This window comes from Sorex araneus, chromosome 3 (assembly GCF_027595985.1).
Source record: "Sorex araneus isolate mSorAra2 chromosome 3, mSorAra2.pri, whole genome shotgun sequence".
NCBI lineage: Eukaryota > Metazoa > Chordata > Mammalia > Eulipotyphla > Soricidae > Sorex > Sorex araneus.
The window spans coordinates 36008922-36032997 of NC_073304.1; the positions used below are offsets into that span (position 1 = coordinate 36008922).

Here is a 24076-nt window from a genome sequence, read left to right on the forward strand (position 1 = left end):
AAAGATGATATCTGGCTTGATAAAAGGTCTTGCTACATAATTATGCAAGTTACTCACAAAAACAATCCCAGAATTCATGCTTAGAATAAGTGACCCCAAAACAATGACAATGACCTTCACATAAACTAACACAGTGGCACAGATAAACTGGGAAATAAAGTAATTAAGCATGATTTCTCTCTTAAGAAAGATCCCACAGGAGGAGAATCTAGTAATTAAGACCTATATTCAGTGGTGCCAAACAAAAATAGGTAGTGTCAATGAAAATTATTGAGTCAGAGAAATAATTTTAAAAGAGTTGTGAGCTAACAAGTAAATGCTAATTTAAATGCTGGGTCTTTAAATACTTACCTGGTGAAGTTTTTCTTGAATATCTGGGAGCTGAGTAATGAGCATTGTCCATTTTTGTTCAAACTGTGCTAATGACGCCCGCAATGTAGCCGTGTCGGCTTCTTTGAGGTGAAGAAGTTGGTTTCCAGTACTTATCACCGCAGTCTTTAAGGAGGTCTTTTCATCAAGTTCCTTTGAAAACTCCTACAGGCAACAGTTTTAAAATGTGAAAATAGCAAACTTTAAAATGTTAAAATAGCACAGAGCAACTAAGACTTAGAATCACCAGCTAGAGTCTAAAGCTAAACAGGGTTCATTTCCCATCAGAAACATGTATGTCCATGTGCAGATCCACGCCTGAAAGTGCAAACGGCTCTAAGTTTGAAGACTGCAGCTGTGATGCGCTCAAGTTTTATTCAGTCCCATAGTGATTATGGAGCCTCTGACACCACACCAACAACTTTTCCCTGTTACTAATTTTGGACAGACAATTATCTGACCATATTCCATTATAACTTACAAAAAATTTGTTAATGTTGCTTCGGACTGTGTCCAAGTCCTGAGTCACATTGAGGGACTGCTCTTTCCAGTAATTCAGAGTTTGCTGAGAAGAGTCCAACCATTTGGTTAGCTGATCTGAATCTTTGTTATAACTGGAGCAAAGGAAGTCAGAAAGAAAATCAGAAACAAACTCTACCAATAACAGACACCATGTGCATCATTTATTATTTTACTACATATTTTCCTGTAATCATTTCTGTTATTCAGAAAAATATGATTTATCAATACCATATTTTATCTTATTTCCCAATCACATTTCCTATGACCCCCATCATTGTCATTAACCAAGAGCCAAAGAGGTATTTTACAGTCTACAGTGTTCTTTTAAAAAAAATTCCTATTGTAGCTATAAAAGAATATAACTCTGGGTAAGCATAGGAATTTTCATTTATCAAATGTCCCCTATCGATTTGTTCATAGTAAATGTATTTCTAGCACTTAATAAATCATGTGATAGTACACTGCTGTTGGTTAGACATAACATTTACATGTGATGAAAATATCCAAACAAAATCCTGTCCATGTTATAGCCTCTAGCTTCTTTAGGTTGAGATAGGTCCCTAAGAGGCAGGATTGAAAATGAGATTTAAACATTTTCTGTTCTTTGCTTTCCTCAAGGGATTCAATATTATATCACCGAAACAAATATCTATGAACTGAAAAGATTTTAGAATCCTTTAATATATTTTATATTAAATAATATAAAATTTATATTAAATACTACTAAAGTTATTTAAGATATTTTTTAATTTTAAAGATTTTGTAAGAGGGTAGGAAAGAGTCACAGTATAAATATAACATGTATGCTATTTATTAATACATTAAAACATTTTAGGGGCCGAAGCGATAGCACAGCGGGTAGGGCATTTGCCTTGCACATGGCCGACCCAGGTTCGATCCCCAGCATCCCATATGGTCCCCCAAGCACTGCCAGGAGTAATTCCTGAGTGCAAAGCCAGGAGTAACCCCTGAGCATTGCTGAGTGTGACCCAAAAAGAAAAAAAAATACATCAAAACATTTTATAACACAACTTCTAGACTCCATGAAACTGATCAATTTATTCTGAGTCTAGCAAATCATTATTTGACACTCTAGGTCCTAGCTAGCCCCCAAAGACAGGTGCTTCAGACTGTTCAAATAAAACAGAGGTGCTACATGGAAACTGTGGCTGGTTGCAGAATCCCTCGGAGATCCCTCTTGCTCTGTTTTATTGCCTCAGCTGCAAGTGCTCAGGGGCTACTCCCAGCTCAGTACTCAGGGATCACTCTTGGCAGTGCTCTGGGAACCAGATGGTGCCAGGGACCAAACCTAAGCCTTCTGTATGGCAAGTATGCACTCAGCATGATGTGTGGTATCTTCAGCCCTACTCTGAGGTCATTTTGCTTTTGTGTTTTGTGAGGGGCATTCTGGCAGTTCTCAGGACTTACTCCTGGTGCAGCTTAGCGAACTGAACTTGGATCACCAACTTGCAAAGCAAGCACCTTACCTGCTATGCTCTCTCTGGCTCTCTCCTCTGTTTCTTTTTTTTTCTTTCTTGTGGGGGCTGGGTGGGCAATACCTGGTGATGCTCAGGGCTTATTTTTGTATCTTTGCTCAGGGATTACTCCTGGCAGTACTTAGGGGATCATATAGGTGTGCTGGAACATGAATCCTAGTTGGCTACATATAAGCAAGCCCCTCCCCACTGTATTGCCTCTCCAGCTCTCAGATATTTCTTAGGAAGCAGCGTCTGGCACCAGCCAAACCCTAGGAAAACATACCTGAGCAGGTGCTTGAGAAGTGCTTGGAGTCTATGTAGCTCATGGTCGATTTTTTTGTTTAGGGACAACCACTGCTCTTCCAGCTTTGCAGTCTGGGCCTCCAGCTCGGGACAGCTCACAGATGCCACCAACTGTTTGCCTTCATTCAGAGTCTGGCAGAGCCGGGCATGCTTTTCATCAACGTTTCTTTTTAGTTGCTAATAGAAGTAAAATCAGAGAATTAATGACTTAAAACGAAACCAGGGCAGGGATATAATTCAGTGGGAGAGTGTCTGCTGTGCATATAGAAGGCTCTGGGTTTGATCCTTGGCAACCCCCTCTGATTCCAGCTCCCCACACCATGCCGTGCCCCCCCCCCCCCCCGCATATACACTTCATTAGAAAACTATAATGAAGGCTGCTAAAGAAACATGAAAATGTTCCTAAACTTTACAATACTCCATAGTCTGGCTGGAAAAACAGGATCAATGGTTTACTGGTCCCTTTCATATAAGTGTGTTGGACTAAAACATTTCCATGGCAGATTCAGTTCTAGAGCCTTACAAGGCAAGCAAAAGACATTCATTCACATATTTATATCTGCTAGCTAATTTCTTCACCTAGAAATAAAAATAGAACAGGCTAGCAGTCTACAGGGTTAGTTCAGTTTATAGACAGGGTAGTGTGATGTGTGCTATTTTGAACATCAGGAAGTTAAGGGCTGGAGAGAGGGTGTGGGGGTATGACACTTGCTATGCCTGCTGCTGATCCCAGTTCAGTCCCTGGCACCACATGGTTTCCCATGCATTGCTGGGAATAGCCCCCCAGCACTGTTGGGCATGATCTCCAAATCCAAGTACCTCCCCACTTTAAAAAAAAGAACTAGGAGTTATTATAATGTTGCAGGTAATAATGTTCAAAAATTTGCTGCTGATGCAAGATGACATATGAGGATGGAGATTTAAAAGAAGTTCTTAGGCAGATCTTACATAAAGAGTAATGGACAAACTATGAGAAGAATAAATTCCAGCTTGGACTATGCCTGAAAGGGGTTATTTAAAAAAGGGAAATAGAAAGTTCAATGGACAAAGAAATAACCATGGGGTTGAAATCAGTGGATGTGGCATTCTCAAAGTATTTTTTATGTTTTGTTAAATTTGAAATGTATACTTTAGGAAATATTTAGGTTATAAAACTTTAAATGAATGCCTATTATCATTATAAAGGAAAAAAATAATGTATCTGGTTAAGTTTCACAGAAACTCATGACACCCAAATAGGTAGACATTTACATAATAAATGTTTATGCCACTTATCTCTCTATGAACAGCAATATGGGAATGTATCATAGTACTGCTAAAAAGGGCAAAATATATGAAACTTTTACACAAATTTATATACAATCACACATTGTGCATACTTTTACACACAACTACAATATGTCATCTAGTGAAATACATCCAAGTGTGAAATTGGTAAGATTTCAAAGATCTAACTAAACTTTTTGGGAGAGCTGGGGGGACAAACCGGGCAGTACTAATGGTTACTCTTGGCTTTCTGCTTGGAGGACATTCCCAAAAGTTCTCAGAGGGCCATGAAGTATCAGGGATTAAATCTGTTTATTTTGTGTTTTTTTTTTGCTTTTTGGGTCACACCTGGCGATGCACAGGGGTTACTCCTGGCTCTGCACTCAGGAATTACTCCTGGCGGTGCTCAGAGGACCATATGGGATGCTGGGAATCGAACCCTGGTCGGCCGCGTGCAAGGCAAAGCCCTACCCGCTGTGCTATCGCTCCAGCCCCCAGGGATTAAATCTGAACCTCGAACTTGCAGACCATATGCTCCAGCATTCTGAACTATCTCCCCAGCCCTCTTACAAAGTTTTAAGTTGCTGATAGCATGTTCAAATAGGCTCAAATACATTATCCAAACCAAAAAAATTCAAGACAGAATTTATATTCACATCACTGGATAATCCATATGCATTAGAAACCTCTTTTGTATAGAGTATATTAAACAAGCTAACAGTGCATGTTTTCAACAATGAGATATCATCTCACACCACAGAGACTGGCCCACATCCAAATGAACATAAGCAACTGGTGTTGGCGCAGATGTGTGGAGGAGAAAGGGACTCTCCTTCAAGGCTGGTGGGAATGATGACTGGTTCAGCCCTTTCGGAAAACAGTATGGATGTTTCTCAAAAAATTAGAAATTGAGCTCCCATTTGACCCAGCAATACACTTCTGGGAATATATCCCGAAGATGCAAAAAAATACAGTAGAAATGACATCTGCACTTGTATGTTCATTGCTGCACTGTTTACAATAGGCAAAATCTGGAAAAAACCTGAGTGCCCAAGAACAGATGACTGGTTAAAGAAATTTTGGTACATCTACACAATGGAATACTATGCAGCTATTAGAAAAGATAAAGTCATGAAATTTGCATATAAGTGGATCAATATGGAGAGTATCATGTTAAGTGAAATGAGTCAGAAAGAGAGAAACAGACATAGAAAGATTGCACTCATCTGTGGAATATAATGGGAGACTAATACCCAAGAGATAAGTACAGGTGGTTTGCTTCATGGCTTGGAAGCCAGCCTCACATGCTGGGGGAAAAGGAAGCTCAGATAGAGAAGGGGATACCAAGTAAAGGGTGTTTGGAGGACCTGCTTGGGTTGGGAGATGCGTGCTGAAAGTAGACTATAGACCGAACATGATGGCCACTCAAAACCTCTATTGCAAACCACAACACCCAAAAGGAGAGAGAGAACAAAAGGGAAAGCCTTGTCATATAGGCGGGGTGGGTTGGGGGGGAAGGGGTGGGGGTGGTTGGAGGGATACTGGGATCAGTGGTGGTGGAGAATGGGCAGTGGTGGAGGGATGGGTACTCAATCATATTTAGAGCCCTATAAGAAGTTTTAGTTTCCCCACTTTGTGCAAAGAGTCAGACTCCACTGGGCACACCGCCTGAAGAGACAAGCCAGCATGTGAATATGAGCTGTTCAAAATCCAGAAGCCAGAAAATGGACCCTTATATTCCCCAGCCCACAGGCATCCCTTGAGCAAAGCACAACTATCTATGACCCGGAGTACTGAAAACAAGTCAGAGCTGTCTGACTTAAGTTTTTGGTCATCTGTCTGCTCCTCTGCCAAATTAATTTACAAGTCTTAGAATGAGGATTTCATTTCTATTATTGTCTCTTTTGTAAGACATTGCTTTGTTTGCTCATCTGGTTTGGTTGTGGACCATACCCGGTGGTGCTCAGAGTTTACTCCTGCAGGTACTGGTAGGGATCATTTGCAGTGCTGGGATCTAACTGGGTTTGGCTGCATGTAAAGCAAATTACTTAACCTCTGTATTATCTCTCTGGCCCAATAATGATTTCATGAGTGCAGAGCCAGAAATAACTTCTGAGCATTGCCACGTGTGCTCATCACCTGACCCTAGTGCAAAAAAAATTAAAAAAAAATTTTAGTAAGTCTAAGGTTCATACTTTAAGAAATATGGGGAAAGTAATATGGTTTCTATTTGACTGTTATAAATTTATTTTTAACATAACAAAGCTTAAGTGCTATCTGCTTCAACCTATTTTTGGGGTTGTTCAGATGATATCTTCAGTCTCTTTAGACTAACAATGACTGAACAGCAGCTTTTCCCCCTGATAATTCAGTTACCTTAGTGTTGATTCAATATAGCAAGAGTGCAATTATAGCTCCCAAGGCATTCCTAAAGAACATCACTAAGGCCTTGAAGCCTCAGAAAAACATTCCTTCTAGAAATCTGAATGCCTCTGAGGAATGGCAGGGTCCTGCCAAGCACTTCATGCTTTCATTTTCCATCCAGTCTGTGCAGAGAACAAATATGCTTTTGAAGTTTTCAGTTGATATTTGATAACAAACTCCAGCCTGATAAATCAGATTCTGACTATCTGAAGTTAATATTAACTATGTAAAGCTTCTGTTGAGAAGATTTAAAACCTTTTTCATCTAGTTGGTCACATTTCAGTGCCACTTGAAAAACACTTTAAGGTTTTATCCTTTCTTTGGGACTAAAATTTGAGATGCAGGTTTTGATAAAAGATGGGGCTACAGTGATAATACAGTGGACCCTCTGTGAAAAGCTTGCTTTTCACATAGTTGATCCAGGCTTGATTCCCAGCATCCCATATGGTCCTCCTGAGCCCCAGCAGGAGTGATCCCTGAGTGCAGAACCCAGAGTAAACCTTGAGCACTGCTGGGTGTGGCCTCCAAACAAAACACACACAGAAACACACACACACACACACACACACACACACACACACAAGCTATACAAGACAGATTTCAGAATTTGAAGTTCTTTTTAAATGTTAACTGTCATTTTATGCCGCTCTATGTCTTATAATGACAGATAACAGATTATTGTCTCTCTTTTAGGTAATGCTCCATCAGGGTTTTTTAAGAACAATAAAGAAAACATATTTAGAGGCTTGTGGTTTATAAGGGTCTTCCCATTCTTTGGATTCATTTCCATGCCTACTGGTAGGTAGAACTAGTGTGATTATTTACATTCTTCAGACAGAGTGAGGCTTAGAGACAGAGGGTAATTAGCGATAAATGACAGAGCTTGGACTCAATCCATGGTTTCTGTCACCAAGTCGGATAGTTGTATCGTGAGGAGCTCAGCATTAAATATGCAGTCTCTCCAAGTGTGTCTAACTATGTTGCATGATGAAATGTATTTCATTCCAATTCAAATACCTTGGCCTTGTCTTTTACTCACTTTTAAGGTCATGTAATTTTATCAGAACAAAATTAAAAAAACACAAGTATCATGGACTGTGCCTTTGTTGGTTTAAATAGAAGCCAAATACCTGGTAAAATGCAATTCTTTCCATTAATCTGTCCTCTGTCTCTTCCACCAAACTCACGGAGGGCAGCGTTGATACAAGAATTTCCAGATCTTTTTCAAGGGTTGCATAGTTTTCATCAAATTCTTCCCATTTCTAGAGAATCAAGATAATCAATGAGAGTCCCTTTCCATATTAATTCTAGATAATGACACAATCATAAAAACAAACTGAGATCATACAAAATGAAAGCACATATTTCCGAAGGATATAGCCTCCCCCGCCTCCCTGCCCCAGTATTCAGTATCTAATGAAAAACAATTCTGCTGTCTTTGAGAAGCTTTGAAAAAAACCTATCCGGTCTAAATGGATTAGATGCTTATTCCACCGAATCAGTAGAGCATAATACAGTACAGCTAAGATGACACTCAGCAAGCATCTCTGAGGATATCTGAAAACTTAAAAGAGCTGAAGAGGCTGGGGACAGAACCCGGGGCCTAAAGTTAGAGCTGAGCTAACTTTTAAAGGCTTCCTTAACAGAAGCTCCTGTTAGGCTACCTCTGCCCTCTGTAATCCAATCCCTAGTCCACTAAACATTATCTCCCCACTCCCATCCTACGCTACTTACAGCCTAACTCTACTGTCTCAGTATAGGCTTACACTTCATTACTACTGCCTTGGTGTTGCTTTCTGTTTCCAGAAAATCTCAAAGCACAACAGATCTCTCTTATTTGCACTGAATATAGTCTGTTAGAAAAACAGAACCTACTAATTAGAGAACCCACTAATTCTCTTAGCCACTGAAATAGTGGGTCATCTGACTACCAGAGGCCCTCAATGTAAGCATGAGTCTTTCTTTTGAATATTAAAAAATACTACTATAAAATCATTTTGCTGAGTGAATTAGAAAATTAATTTTGCTAAAGTAATACTACTTTTGTTAAATTAATACTAGCACCACATTATAAAGTTGACTATTTCCTTGACTTTTATTTATTTTCTTTACAGGCCAAAATCTACTGTTTGAAATGTTCATGGCAAAATTTTATCATGAATGGCCTCCAGTAGCACACCATCCAAGCCAGTCCTTTCTGTTGGGAAACTGGCTTTCAAAGCCACTGACTATTTAGCTAAAGGATCTTGTTAAGATCTCAAAGCACTTTTAACTTTTTTCAAACACAAATTTAAAAAGTAGTAAGACAATGCATTATTCTTAATTTATGTATGAGAAATGTCAGCTAGTATTTCATTCAGGAAATAAGTAGACAGAACTGAAACAGGATTCACATTCTGCATTGTTAGTTTTATACATTTACTACTTAAAGATAACTAGGTACTGCCTTTCAACACGTGGGAGGGGCAGGGCTTGGTGTGTAAAAAGGCTGAAAATCTGGAATTTCTGGCTGAAGTGCAGTTTATGTAATGTAAGTACCTGCAACAAACTCTGAAGTTTGATCCCATACTGGCGCGCCTTTTCTTCTAGTGACTGAACTTCTTTTGTTTGTTCTGCCCAAGATGTCTCTTTCTTTTGCAATAAAGAAGGAAGCATTTTGTTGGAGAATGTTTGGATCAACCACATGTCAGCAATAAGCTTCTGGAAAAAAAGCTGTAAATTGGAGAAGGTATTAATGTTTTTGTTTAATCACAAAAGTTCATAAAAAATCACAAAAACCCAGTTAACTTCAACTTTTTAAATCACTATACTTAATTTTTTGTTTTGGGACCACACCCAGCAGTGCTCAGGGGTTACTCCTGGCTTTGTGCTCTGGGATCAGTACTGGTGGACTTGGGGGACCTTATTTGGTGCCCAGGATGGAACCCAGGTTGCATGCATACAAGGGAAGTCTCCTATGTGCTGTACTATTGCTCTGACCCTATATTTAATTTTAATAAAAATTCCATTAAGTTATCCATGTAGTCAAAAATATGAAAGGGGCCAGAGAGAGAAGTAAATAGACTGAGTACAAGCTTAGCACGTAGAAGGCCCAGGTTTGATCCCTGGCACTGCACAGTCCCCTGAGTACCTCTGGGGGCAACCTCTGACACCACCAGGTAAGGCCCAATACCCACTACCCCTCAGAAAACGATTAAGAAAAAATATGGCACATCTCTTAGTCTTTAAACACTAATAGCATTTTAACAAGTCAAAAGTCATCTTAAGTAATATTTTTCATAAAATAGTCCATCCTAAGGAGCATTTTTCATTCTGATCACTAAATCAGTTGTTCTGAGAGGTTTTTACTGCTTTGTTTCATCTTGTGTCATACCTGGAGGTACTTAGGGCTACCCAGCTTAAGGGGTCATTCCTAATATGCTCAGTGTGGAGGATGGAACTGGGGCCAGCAGGGAGCAAGGAAGTGCCTTAATTCCTGCATTATTCCTGTACTCCAGTCCTTGTTCTGGGTTTTATAAAACCTTTTTACAAACAGGTAAATAATGAGGGCCCAAGCATGTGGGTCAGTGGTAGAGCATACACCACTGTGTGTGAGGCCCTGGCTTTGATTCCCATCACATGCACATGCAGACACAGATAGAGCTGATTAATTCTATGACAATTAAGTTGAATGGATGGATGCATGCGTCCCCAAACCACATATTCAACTGCTGGGACTTTCTAAATGCTGACTTTACTTTCACTCAACAGATGGATCTATAAAAGAAATTAGTGGATGTGGTTTATGAAGTTCCTGGTAGAGAAAAATCTCCCATAATAGTGCCTTTTATTTGCTTATTAATTTATTATTTGGGCCACTCCTGGCAGTGCATAGGGCTTATTCCTGGTAGTGTGCTTGGGGAAGCATAAAGATCAGCCTCTTGCAAAAGCAAATGCCCTACCCACTGTATTACTGGTAGGTTCTTCCCATAAGAGTACGTTAAGAACCTTTAGAGAGAAATATTTTCCTTCAGCTAGCTTTTTTTCCACTGATAGTAGGCTAACCCTCTAGACATTTCATGGGGGTTCCATCTCCCAATTACAAAGGAATTGGGGGTCTGAGTCACCGTAGATTTAAATTAATGTCCATTTTTCCTTTCCCCCTATATTTTTATGCAATATTTGCCTTTCTGTTTATTTTAGACTAAGGTTAACAAAGGCAGGTAGGAGTTTTGGCTTATGTAGTATTTAAACTCAGCACTTAGACCATGCATGATTGTAGCTGGTGATCAGGAGGAGATTTCACTTAATGAAATAAATAGAAAAATGAAATGTGAGGTAGACATTAGATAGATATTTCTTTTGCTCTCAATTCTCAGGAATTTCCTAATTTCCTTAATTTAATTTCACTGATTAAGTGCTCTCAAAGCATGTATCCCAGGACTAGAGAGACAGTATAGCAAGTAGGTGGTTGCCTTGCATTTGACTGACCTGGGTTAGATACCAGGTATTCCATATAGTACCAACCACCTGAGTAACTCCTGAGTCCAGAGTTAGGAGTAAGTCCTGAGCACTGCCAGGTATGGCCCCCAAACAAAAACAAACAAAAAAAGCATGCGTCTCAATTTTAAATGTTGGAAGTACTCCTTGATAAATAAGTCTTCTCAATCAACTAACCCCCCATCCCCCAAAAAACAAAAAACTGTGTCAATGTTCAATCATACAACCATACTTTTGAGTCAGCATGGTTTCTGTTACACAGTGGGGACTGTAAGAGGTATGTGCTAAAAGAATGAATGAATGCTTACATATTTCATTAAAGAAAAAAAAATGGATGTTCTCTGTTTATATTCAGAAAAACTTCGATATATAAAGGCGATTTGACCCTTATGTTTTACCTTATGATTTTGTAGTAGAGACTGTAAGGCGACTTTACTTTTGGCTTGTTTCAAGTGGTCACAAGCAAGCTTTTCCTTGCCAATATTCACTAATTCCACCATGCCTTGAAATAGTGCTTCTTGCTGGCTCTCAGAGATGAAAGGGCTGCTGAACTCTGAGTACCTGGCTCTCAGGATTCCCCACATACTGTCAAGCATATCCTGAAAAGAAAGAGTAGACATACACAAATACTTTTATTTACTATGGAAATAAACCAAGTGAAGAGCAAATCCAAGCTCCCTTGGTGGAAAAATAAGTTTAACTTATAATTAACTTATAATTGCAATGACTCACTGACTGGATGTCTTCTACTTAGACATACCTCTAATTTGTAAACATCCTGGAGTAAAACATAAGGGAAATGAAGCCTCTTCCCTTCTTCCCTTAGCTTTGACACTTGACTCTCCAAGTGCTGTAGTTCCATGGTGTGTGCATCTGCTTTCTAAGGTGAAACAAAACGCAAAAAAGTGAAATCCTTTCAAACACCAAAGAAGTATGCATATTCATTTTTAAATGCCTAACCTCCATGCCTGCTTCTCCAGTTTTCCTATGGATCCATTGACAAGATCTAAGCATAAAGCAGTCTAGTTATTCACATCTACCCCTAAACTTCTTGAATTGCATACATCATTCTATTCTGCAGATTGCATTTCTCTATTATCAGCCCTTTCAATTAGCACAGACTAACTGAGTCATTTGTTTCCTTCATTCATTTGTTTTTTCGGTGGGGGGGAGACATACACTTGATGTTGCTCAGGAACTATTCCTGGCGTGGCAATCAGGGGTCACTCCTGGCAGGTCTCTTATCTGCAAAGTACGTGCACTAGTCATTGAGCTATTTCTCTGGTCTCTATGTGGGCCCCTTAAAACAGACATATACCGGTGGAAGACTGCACATTCTTTTAATAGCAGTCTGCTCTTACAGACTTTTTTTTTTCTTTTTTTGGGTCACACCCGCTGGAGGTTACTCCTGGCTCTGCGCTCAGGAATTACTCATGGCGGTGCCCAGGGGACCATATGGAATGCTGGGAATTGAACCTGGGTTGGCCGTGTGCAAGGCAAACGCCCTACCCACTGTGCCCACTCCAGGCCCTCTTACAGACTTTTAGGCTATTAAAATTTTTTTGTTTCAGGTACATCCCATAACATTTATGTACATATTCATCTTCATGCTTTTGTCTTATTTCCCTAGGGTAAGTGATTTGAATTTTGAACTATGACTGAACAACTGTGAGTCTACATTTAATACCTGCTACATCAACGAAGAACATTTAATCCTAAATTCTGTTACTGAGTTGATGATCCCCAGAATCTGTGGGAATACCCAACACACACCAAGCTGTAAGATGCTTATTTCCCAGTACCCGCATAAATTGTGCCCCGATGACTTTTGACAAAGATCTATGTTGTTTTATCTTATACTCTGTAAAACTCTTCTGTAAGGCCTTTTAAAGGTCAACATAGATTTCATATTTTTATTGATGTCAGTCTTGCCCTGCTCACAGAGGGAAGGCTGAAGAAGCATGACTCATCTCCAAGATGTGGTCTAGCATTAGTGGGGATTATTCTGATATTATTACCTGAAGCTGTTCATCAATACTCTGGCCACTAATTTCATTCAAAGACTGTTGTAAAGACATTTTATTCTTGGAAAGTTGTTCATATAATCTCTTTACTTCATGCTGGAAAAAAAACAGGAAAAGCAAGAAATTAGCAGGAAATTAGAATCTCCTTTAGGCTCACATTGCCTTGTTATTTTTTTGCTTTTTATTTTGGGCCACACCTGGCGATACTCAAGGGTTACTTCCTGCTCTGCATTCAGGAATTAATCCTGGTGGGGCCTGATGGACCACATAGGATGCTAGGGATCGCCCTACCCACAGTACTCTCTCTCTGGTCCTCTCACTGACTTTTAAAAATGTAGTGGTTCTTTAAATTCGGAAATTTTCAACACAAAAACTGAAGAATTTCCACACAGGCACCATCCTGTTGTAACCTGGACCCAGATGAGTCCCAGCTGAGGCAGACTGTCTATCCTTGGTGGTCTCTCTGAGGGGTCCTGTCTATCTTCTCTTCCCACAGATTACTTTAGAGCAAGTCCCAGTTCACACTTTTTCATTGGTCCTCGTATTTTTATTATGCATCTCTTAAAGTACTACAAATGAATAATAAATCTTCATTAAGTGTCTAGACGGAGTTTATGTTTTTCCAGTTACTGACTAGTTCTTACTTCTGGTTCCTCTGAATGAGGATCTAAATGTGGTTCAGGAGGTGTCGATGGACTGAGAAGGGTTTTTAGTCTCCTATAACCAGGGACTCTCTTTATTGCTTTTTTTCAGTGCTTGGATTTGGGCGCCGGGGGTGAAGTAAATGTGTTGTTTATTCCTCAGAGTCACTCCCTACAACTAGCCTGAACTAACTGCTGCCCTGTGGGATGCGAGCATCTGCTTTCCTTTGTGACGGTTCACCTGGATTCTGGAGGCAGGATTGGCATCAGTGACTTGGATTTTTTTCTTTTGTTGCCTGGAGAGAGGCACATCCAATGATGCTTAAGAAGCCGTGCAGTTTTAGGGAACAAACTCAGGTAAAGCATGTGCCCCAGTCCCCTGAGGAATCTCTCCAGCCCTCAGGTATGATTTTTTTTGTGCCAGCATCCTCCCTGAGGGGTATGCAGTTTCACGGGTTTCACCTCAGACAATTCCAGTCACTTTCTGACTAGTCTCTCTTCAACTCTGTCCTTAATTCACATTAGGTAAATGCCAGATGACTCGCCCTGAAATCTTAAAGCCTCCTTTTTTACCTAAAAAAGCCTCCTAGAATGCCCTCATCAAATAACTGAAGATACTCCAGGAAAGAAACGTTCTACCCATCCTGACAAAGTCATAATTGACACACTTTGGGGTGGGGGTTGGGTGCTTCCCTTTCAAAGGGTTTCTAGCAGTAGAAAAAGCTGAAAGACCTTGACACAATGTCTCCCCATTTCCCTTAGCAACTCCTAGTGCGAAGGCCACCAAAAAGGGTCACTGAGAGGGAGTTGGATACGGTCAAGTACCCGGGACTGCACCGTACCTGAAAGCTGCGCCGGTAGTCGAGACCCGCCTTCAGGGCCCTGCTTTGGCAGGCGGCCACCAGCTGTGTGCCCTTCAGGTAGTCATGGAGCATTTCAAAACACTCACGGAATTGGCTGGTGTTCCAGCCTGGCCATGTCATGGCTTTCAGAAGATCCTCCTTTCTGTCAGTCAAAGCTAAGAAGAGTTTTTTCAACTCAAGAGCCAGCGTCTGTGGAGTGAAGAGGAAGACCCATTTGTGAAGGAGCTCTGGCCTAGGAGCCTTGGCCTTGGTTTCCCCAGAGGGCAGTGCAGTGGCCAACACCTGGGCTGGCTGGAGTGGCCTACCTCCCAGCGTGCCTGCTGGGCACACATGTCTTCTCGGACAAGCCTAGGGGTCTGCTGCAGCTCCTCTATGCTGCCCAAACACTGCCGAAGGGCCAGGAAGAGTTCAAATAATTTGTTATCCAAGTTCATGTAGGTCTCCTCAGGCACATTTTCCTAAATCAGGAGGAGATAAGAGAGAGGGAAACAAAAGACCATGAAACTCCTTGCTTTTGTAAACCTACATTTATTTTCTCTGGTTTTTGATTTTGTTTATAACTTATATTAGACTTTCTAAAATTCAGTTGTTTCAAACAACATTATCAACAGGTACCAGAAAAAAGAAAAAAGAAAATTAAAGTGTTAGCTCTTAGATGAACAAGAAGCTCACTGTTATATAGCTGACTATTAAACAGAATTAGAAGGCAAAATCATGAGACTTCTTTAAGTTGGGTCATCTAGGTGAAAGTGTAGTCTTATGTGATATTAAGAAAATCCCAAAGAATCTAACTAAAAGCTCCTAGAAACAACAGACTTGTTCAGTAAAGTGGCAGGGTATAAAATCAATACCCAAAAGTCCATGGCTTTCCTATATACAAATAATGAAAAAGAAGAAAGAGATATTAGAAAAACAAACCTGTTCACAAATGTGTCTCTGAAAATCAGCTTAACTAAAGAGGTGAAGGACCTATACAAAGAAAACTACAAAACATTACTTTGAGAAATAAAAGAGGACGTGAGAAAATGGAAACACATCTGCTGCTCATGGATTGGGAGGATTAAATCAGGAGGAGTCAAAATGGCAATACTTCCCAAGGCATTACAGAGATTCAATGAGGTCCTTATAAGATACCCATTACATTTTTTAAAGAAATAAATAAAACACTCCTGAAATTTATATGGAACAATAAACATTCTCAAATAGCTAAAGAAATCCTTGGGGAAAAGAAAATGGTAAGCATCATCTTCCCCAACTTTTTTTTTTTTTGCTTTTTTTTGTGGGGGTCACACCTGGCGATGCACAGGGGTTACTCCTGGCTCTGCATTCAGGAATCACCCCTGGTGGTGCTCAGGGGACCTTATATGATGCTGGGAATCGAACCTGGGTTGGCCGCATGCAAGGCAAATGCCCTACCCGCTGTGCTATTGCTCCAGCCCTCATCCTCCCCAACTTTAAACTACACTACAAAGTGATAGTAATTAAAACAGCATGGTATTGGAATAAAGATAGACCTGCAGCTCAACAGAATAGAGTTGAATATCCAGATACCAACCCTCAAATACAGGATCACCTAATCTTTGATAAAGGAGCAAAAAATATAAAGTGGAGCAAGGAAAACCTCTTCAACTAGTGATGCTGGGAAAGCTGGGCAGCAATATGCAAAAAAATAAAAATAAAAAAAATAATGAACACAGACTTCTTTCTAATGCCAGGCACAAAAATCAGATCAAAATGGATTAAAGCCCTCAATATCAGAACTGAATCCAAAAGGTACATGGAGGAAAATGTGTGCATAACCCTCCATGACATTAAAGTTAAAGGCATCTTCAAGGATGAAACACCACTAATTAAGCTAAGATGGGACTACAAATGGGACTACAAATGGGATTATATTAAACTAAGAAGCTTTTGAACCTCAAAAGAAATGGTGTCATCTGCTGGTGGGAATGCCGACTGGTTCAGCCCTTTTGGAAAACAATATGGACGCTTCTCAAAAAATTAGAAACTGAGCTTCCATTTGACCCAGCAATACCACTTCTGGGAATATATCCCGGAGAAACAAAAAGGTATAGTCAAAATGACATCTGCACTTATATGTTCATCATGGCACTGTTGACAATAGCCAAAATTGTTAAACCCGAGTGCCCGAGAACAGATGACTGGTTAAAGAAACTTTGGTACATCTATACAATGGAATACTAAGCAGCTGTTAGAAAAGATGAAGTCATGAAGTTTATATATAGTGGATCAACATGGAAAGTATCATGCTAAGTGAAATGAGTCAGAAAGAGAGGGACAGACATAGAAAGATTGCACTCATCTGTGGAATATAAAATAACAGAGTAGGAGACTAACACCCAAGAATAGTAGTATATAATACAAGGAGGTTGGCTCCATGGCTTGGAAGCTGGCCTCACATGCTGGGGGAAAGGCAGCCCGGATAGAGAAGGGAACATCAAGTAAAATATGGTTGGGGATCCCGCACGAGAAGAGAGATGCGTGCTGAAAGTAGACTAGATACTGAAAACAATGGCCACTCAATACCCCTATCGCAAACCACAACACCCAAAAGGAGAGAGAACAAAATGGAATACCCTGCCACAGAGGCAGGATGGGATGGGGGGAATGGGATTGGAGGGTGGGAGGGATACTGGGTTCATTGGTGGTGGAGAATGGACATTGGTGGAGGGATAGGTTCTCGAACATTGTATGAGGGAAACACAAGCACGAAGATGGGTAAATTTGTAACTGTACCCTCATGGTGACTCACTTATTAATAAATAAATAAAGAAAAAATGTAAGTGACTTTTTTGTTGAAATATTGAATGTAATCAAAGTAAAGTGAAAGTAAAGTGAAATTTATCAGTTACACAGGCGGGGTGGGGGGTGGAGGGGGATGTATACTGTGATTCTTGGTGGTGGAATATGTGCACTGGTGAAGGGATGAGTGTTTGAGCATTGTATAACTGAGACTTAAACCTGAAACTTTGTAACTTTCCACATGGTGATTCAATAAAAGAATAAATTTAAAAAAAAGAAAGCATTAAAAAAAAGAAAGAAATGGTGTCGAAGATACAAAGACAGCCTACAGACTGGAAAAAAGTACTTATCCAATACCATCTGACAAGGGATTAGTATCCAAGATACATAAGGCACTGGTAGAACTTTACAGGAAAAGAACATTCAACCTCATCAAAAAACAGGGAGAAGAAATGAACAGAAACTTACTCAAAGAAAAAATTTAAATGGCAATACCCATCTGACAAAGAATTAATATTGAAGATATATAAGCCTTGTAGAACTTTACAAGGAAATAAACTTCCAACTCCATCAAAAAAATGGGGAGAAGAACTGAACAGAAACTTTCGCAAAGAAGAAATTCAAATGGCCAAAAGACACAAGAAAAATTCTGCAGACTGCTAATCATCAGGGAGAAGCAAATCAAAACAACAATGAGATATTATCTCATACCACAGAGATTGGAACACATCACAAAGAGCAAGAACAACCAGTGCTGCATAAAGGCAGGAAGAAAGGGACTCTCATTCATTATTGGTGTAAATGCTGACTGGTCCAGCCCTTTTGGAAACCCAATATGAGCATTCCTCAATAAGCTAGACATTTAAATTCTACATGACCCAGCAATACCACTTCTGGGAACTTACCCCAGGGGCCCAAAAACACACAGCAGAAACACATCTACACTTCTATGTTTGTTGCAACACTATTCACAATAGCCAGAATCTGGAAACAACATGAATGCCCAAGAACAGGCAACTGGATAAAAAATCTATGGTACATCTACACAATGAAATACTATGCAGCTGTTAGGAAAAATGAAGTTATGAAATTCACTTAAAATGGATGGACACAAAGAGTATCATGCTGAATGAAATGAGTCAGGAAAGGGACAGACATAGAATGATTGCACTCATTTGTGGGAGGTAAAAAAAAAATGAGACTAATATCCAAGGGCAGTAGAAACAAAGGCCAGGAGGATTGGTCCATAATTGAAAGCCTGCCTCCAATTGGAAGCCTGCTGAGGGAGAACACAGTTGGGATAGAGCAGGGCCACTATGACAAAGATGGTTGTAAATGATCACTCTGAATAAGAACTGTGTGATGAAAGTAGGCAAAGGAACCAATATGATAACCTCTCAGTATCTGTATTGCAAATCATAATGACCAAAGGGAGAGAGAGAAAGAAGGAAAGTGCCTACTATAGAGCAGGCTGCAGGGGGTGAGGGGAGGGGTGGCAGGAGAGAAACTGGGGATAGTGGTGGTGGGAAATGTACATTGGTGGAGAGATGGATGTTGGAATATTGTATGACTGAAAGCCAACCATGAATAGCTTTGAAGCTGTGTATCTCACAGAGATTTGATAAAAATTAAAAGAAAGAAAAGAAAAGAAAGTGTAGTCTCAGATAAATATTATCTTAGGAATAAGAGGGCTAATGGAATCATGTAAGGTCTGGGCAAACAAAATGGGGGTAGTTTATTTATATTTTAATTTTATCTAATTTTGGAATAAGCTGGGTCTCATTCCCCTGACCCTGAAAGAACCTCCAGTGCAGCATTGTTGGGAAGGATGAGTAGAGAGAGGCTTCTAAAATCTCAGGGCTAGGACAAATGGAGACGTTACTGAGACCACTTGAGAAATTCGACAATCAACAAGATGATGATGATGATGATGATGATGATGATGATGAGTTTTGGTTCTTGGGCCACATGCAGCAGTACTCAGGGCTTACTTCTGGCTCTGAATTCTGTGATCACTCCTGGCACAGTTCAGGGACCATAAGGGGTGCCAGGGATTGAACCCAGGTCATCCACTGTATTATTTCTCTAGTTCCAACAAGTTTAAAAGGACATCCTGTGTCTAAAAGCTAGAGATGGGTTGTGGAGTGGAGGAACCAAGGACTGTCAAGTTGGGTTGATCATGAGAACTAGAGCCAATTAGAAGTACAATTCCCAGGGGCCTCTGGAGCTGGTCCACTATGCTCTGGTGAGCTTGGGAACCATAAGTCTGTTTCAGCGTTAGCTGTAAGAACAACCTCTTTTCTTTGCCATAAGCACCCTGAATTCTTTGAGCTGTGACAAGTGACTGAAAAGCTAGTTATTACAATTTGAGCTGTGTCTACTCTGATAAATGACTTTTCACACCAGCTCAGCACTGAGCTTACTCAAGTTTGAACACCTTTCCCATCCCCTTTCCCTCCCTTTCTCAACTTTCTAGTCCCAGAGCGCTACACAAATACAAGCAGTGCTAATCCATCCCAACCCTCCTTCCTGCTAATCCAGGACACAGGTTCAGAAGTCTTTGCACAACGCTCCTCCTAGCTTCTGCCAAATTTCTGAGTTGGAGAGAGAGATAAATCTGATTTGCATTATTATGGCTTGTCTAAGGAAATCACACAACAAGCAGCTGCTACCTGTGTTTGAATATTAATTGCTTCTTGACGCAGGTCTTCAAGTTGGGTGGTATATGTTTTCAGTTCTTCAGTTGTTGGGTATCTAAAATTATAGACACTCACACTGGGTAGAATACTCATATTTGTGGCAACCTATTTGAAAAAGGGAAATTTTACAGTTTAAGATACTGTTGCTCTCTAATGCAAAACAATAAAATGCCTTAGATGATGTCTTCTGAGTTCCCAGTTATCTGGGTGAGGACTGCTATCTATTCTATAAGGAAAATTAAAAAACATATATTTTGGATAGACTTGAATAATCATGAGAACCTTTACTTGAGGATTTATTTAGATGTCAAAATGAGAGAAAGCAAACCATAATTTGAGAAACAGAGCAAAAGGACTAAGCTTCCAGTCACTGGGATCTAGCCATGTACCAAGGTCACCTATTTTTCTTCACATTTACTAGCAGACCCCTTGCACAGTGAATATATAATAGAATGAAATACATTACCTCCAGGGGCAGCTTTGCACCTTAGTCTACTATGGAAAAGGTAAGCAAGTGCTGAAAAATGAGCTGTAATTTCAGAAAAGGGAATACTACAAAGTTCACTACATTCTCAAATTGAATAGCTACCTTATAAGAAGGGAGGATGACAGATGAGTCTTCTTGAGGAAAGGTGCTTTACTCTTGCAAAGAAGACAATACACATGTTATTATGTGTATACCATAATATCCAAGATATTAATGAGTAATTGGTCCATTAAGGTTCTCAAAGAATGAAAGGGGATGCAAACTAAAACAGTCCCACCTGACTGGCAACTGGGAAATCATTAGTGACCTTTACCTGGGCATTCTGAGTGCAAATCTGAGGGCAAAAGTTTGATTTCTGTAAGTCCCAGTGCTAGTCTGTTCATAGGCTCCCTGTTTTGACAGAAAACGAGCAATATCTGGCACAGATGAGTAAAATCTGTTATGGCAGTGATGAGGTAGGAATACCACAGACACGGGCCAGCATATTGTAGATTCCAAAATATCTTTTGATGCACTGTCCAGTTTGAAAAATGTGTTTTTACATATATTATTTTTGCATTAATCATTAAGCATCTAGTGAGATTTTGTGATCTGGTATTGCACCAGGCGAATATAAACCAGAGAGACATGGTCTTTCTCTCCATCCCATCTGATGAGGAACAGAGACGAATGAGTAGGTACACAGTGTACTTGAAGCTATGAATAGAGAAGCTCAGCCTGCCATAGAACCACTAAGGGGGCCACCTGATGCAGATTTCCAGGAGGACACAAGGTTGTCAGCTAATTAAAAGCTCTCACAGTGAGGTAGCTTCCTGGAAATCAACCGTTACATAATGCAGAATATACAATGACTTTAATGAACATTTGTTGGATTTGCAAAGATAACCATGCAGACACACACTGACCTGAGGTTCCACAAGCTCAGGCAGGGGTTGGCTTATTTTTGATTCAAGTTCATGATGCAAATATTGCCATTTGTCTCCACTTTGGCCCTGGATTGACAGGACAGAGTCTGGAGCATCATTAGCAGAGCCAGATGTCTCACTGCTTTTAAGAGGAAACAAAAGGTAAAAAGAATAATCAACATACAAAAATGTTTATTACACTCACATAAGGTCTTTAGAAGTGATTTAAAAAGAAACTTTGGTTCTCCCAACCAAAGAACTACTGAATGTCCAACTGTTTAAAAATGTCTTACCTGACAGATGATGGCTGCATTGTATCTTTATCATGGGGCCAGACTTTCTGTACATTCAATTCTATGAATTTGAGTAAGTCTCTCTGTTCTAGCGGTTTTAACTCCAGAACCTAAAATCGAATGAGATTCAAATAGTTCACTCAAGAAAGGTTTCATATCAATATCCAAGGTTTTTCTTTTCTGTTGAGACAATATGATTTTGTACCACTTTGTATGTCATTATATAACATTTCTAATTTTTTATTAATTTTGCGTGTATGTTTCAGTTTTCAGCCACATACAGTGACACTCAGGGTTGACTCCTGGTTCTCTGCTCAGGGATCACTCCTGGAAGGGCTCAGGAGGACCAAATGGGGTGCTGGGGATTGAACCTAGGTTAGCTGCGTGTAAGGTAAGCACCCTTCCCACTGAACTAGCTCTCCAGCCCCTTCATTAACTTTTATTTCTTAAAAACTATTTAAGTACTTACACACCAATTAAATGTTGCTTAACACATATACTGCAAGCATGGGGGGGGGGACATGAAGTGTTTTAGACATCCAGGTGGAGGTAGTTACAAAGAGACTTTCACAGTAAAAGTATTTGATCAAGTTCTTTAAGATGGAAGTTAATAAAGGAACCAAGTTGTGTCCTAATTGTAGCAAATAAAATGAAGCAGAGGGGACCCCTTGCATTCAGCACCAAGATGCAGCTCCCACAGTAATGCCTATACCTCACACTTCCCATTTAGTCACAAACCCTGGGCACAGGCCAGAAATCTTCCTGGAAAGGCTTTCTCTTTCCCTTCTAAGAGAGTGAAGTTACCTGTTGCTGCTGGAAATCTTTCTGTTTGCTGAACTGTGGCCTTTCAGTGATGAATGATTCAAACTCAGAGAGGTTATCTGATTGGAGAACTTTTGGATGCTCTGCAGGTTTCTTTAGAATGGCAGAGCGTTGCTGCTGCTGAAAAAAATTTTTTATTATGGCAGACTATTTTTTTTAATGACTTACTTCATTTCAATTCTGATAATGAGAGTACAAAAAAAAGTTTGTATAAAGTGATTATTTAATTTTTGACTATAATCCCACACTCTGGTTCATGTTCATGCCTAAGTCCTTTCTGAATTAAGCTAGCTGGAATCACCCTAAAACTTGCCTATAAACAGGAAAAAAAAATGGTCTGAAACACCTTAATAAAAACAACCTTCATTTGAGAAAGAACACAGGCTAATTGGGCAGTATAAGCATGACTTTTATTGAAGCTCCATCTATAACTTCATGGATCTAATATTTTTGAACCCAGTCAACACTGCTTTGCAAGAACGTTAATGTTTTAGGGGTACAATGTTATCATATCATGCCTACTACCAAAGTGCCAAAATTCTTTCACTTCAGTTCGTGGGACCCCAACCCTTTCAACCCATGCTCCTCACCCACTGGCAACCTTGGTAGTCTTTTGGATGTTAAGCTCTATTGTTCTAGAATAAAACATATGCCTTTCTTAGCAAAACTCTGCTGTAGTTGTTTTACCGTCACCTCTTGCGAGACTGCTTTCTACTGGGCCTGTTGGAAATGTGTATCTCTAACATGTCTCCACACTTTACCTGGTCCTCACTGTATTTCTCCTGGAGCATCATCTGGACTTTCTCCAAATTGCACTTCACAGTTTTTAGTTTCAAGGAAAGTGCTTCAGCCTCTTGTTGTGTAGCCCCACTATCTCCCGAACCTTGGTCTTTGCAGTTCTCTAACAGGGAAGACACCTTGTGCTCAATCTCCGTCAGCATAGCCTAGAAAAGAAAATCATTTAATTATTCAGAGCTTTAGTCCTAAACATGTGTTACATTCCAAAATAGATCAGATTAATTTTCTCCTGCTTAGGTGTATTTAACAAGTCTCAGAAATGGGCTGGAAACAACTTCCACAGAATTCCAGTGCTACTGATTGCAGGGGTCCGTGAAATCAACCCTTGCAAACCCTCTGAGATAAATGATTTGCCCCCTCTTTAGAAAATACGACAAATTATATCTTAGCATAGTACAACACTGAGAACACAGATGTTGAAACTCTACCACTGGGTATATCTTAGCCCTGCCATTTAGTAACTAGGTTCTGATTTTGTAGGAGTGTCACATCATCTGCAAAATGCGGAGAGTGACAGAACTTACTTCCAGGGTCCACTGAGAAGAGTTAACAAATTAAGTTCAGTTTGGCTGTAGCTTGCTACTCCGTCTATGCTGACTATGTTAATTTTATTTTCCAGCTCCCTGTTTTTGTTACAATCCAAGTGTTGACAAGGAATAGGAAAAGAAATCCAAAAATGATTTAAAAATTATTTCCGCTGCTCTTTTCTTCCTAACAAGTTAAATATGTTTCCAAAAGATCAGAAGAACATCTCAGGATAAATCATTTGGGACCCAAAACACTTAGTCATAGATTCAACTGGCCAACTAACAGACAATTCTAAAAATAAATCAGTTGGATGAAGTAAGTTTCACAATAAGGCATCATCATTGTATTCTTCAACTGACCATTTGCCTTCTTCTGAGGTGCAGGAGCCCTAATATTCATGCCCACTGGCTGG

The 24076-nt window shown here is 39.9% G+C and overlaps 1 protein-coding gene across 1 annotated transcript in view; it reads right to left on the bottom strand.

Annotated features, from left to right (window-relative positions):
* The window catches only part of SYNE2 (spectrin repeat containing nuclear envelope protein 2), a 300041-nt gene that overhangs the window by 79085 nt on the left and 196880 nt on the right, over positions 1–24076 (bottom strand). The window contains exons 66-80 of the mRNA XM_055132548.1: positions 23100–23282; positions 22321–22452; positions 21517–21626; positions 21224–21365; positions 19805–19936; positions 14675–14827; positions 14349–14558; positions 12860–12961; positions 11602–11721; positions 11240–11440; positions 8901–9074; positions 7493–7624; positions 2653–2849; positions 851–983; positions 352–534 (exon numbers count right to left, since the gene is read on the bottom strand). Of these exons, the coding sequence (XP_054988523.1) occupies positions 352–534; positions 851–983; positions 2653–2849; positions 7493–7624; positions 8901–9074; positions 11240–11440; positions 11602–11721; positions 12860–12961; positions 14349–14558; positions 14675–14827; positions 19805–19936; positions 21224–21365; positions 21517–21626; positions 22321–22452; positions 23100–23282 (2304 nt within the window). The remainder of the gene's footprint in view (positions 1–351; positions 535–850; positions 984–2652; positions 2850–7492; positions 7625–8900; positions 9075–11239; positions 11441–11601; positions 11722–12859; positions 12962–14348; positions 14559–14674; positions 14828–19804; positions 19937–21223; positions 21366–21516; positions 21627–22320; positions 22453–23099; positions 23283–24076) is intronic.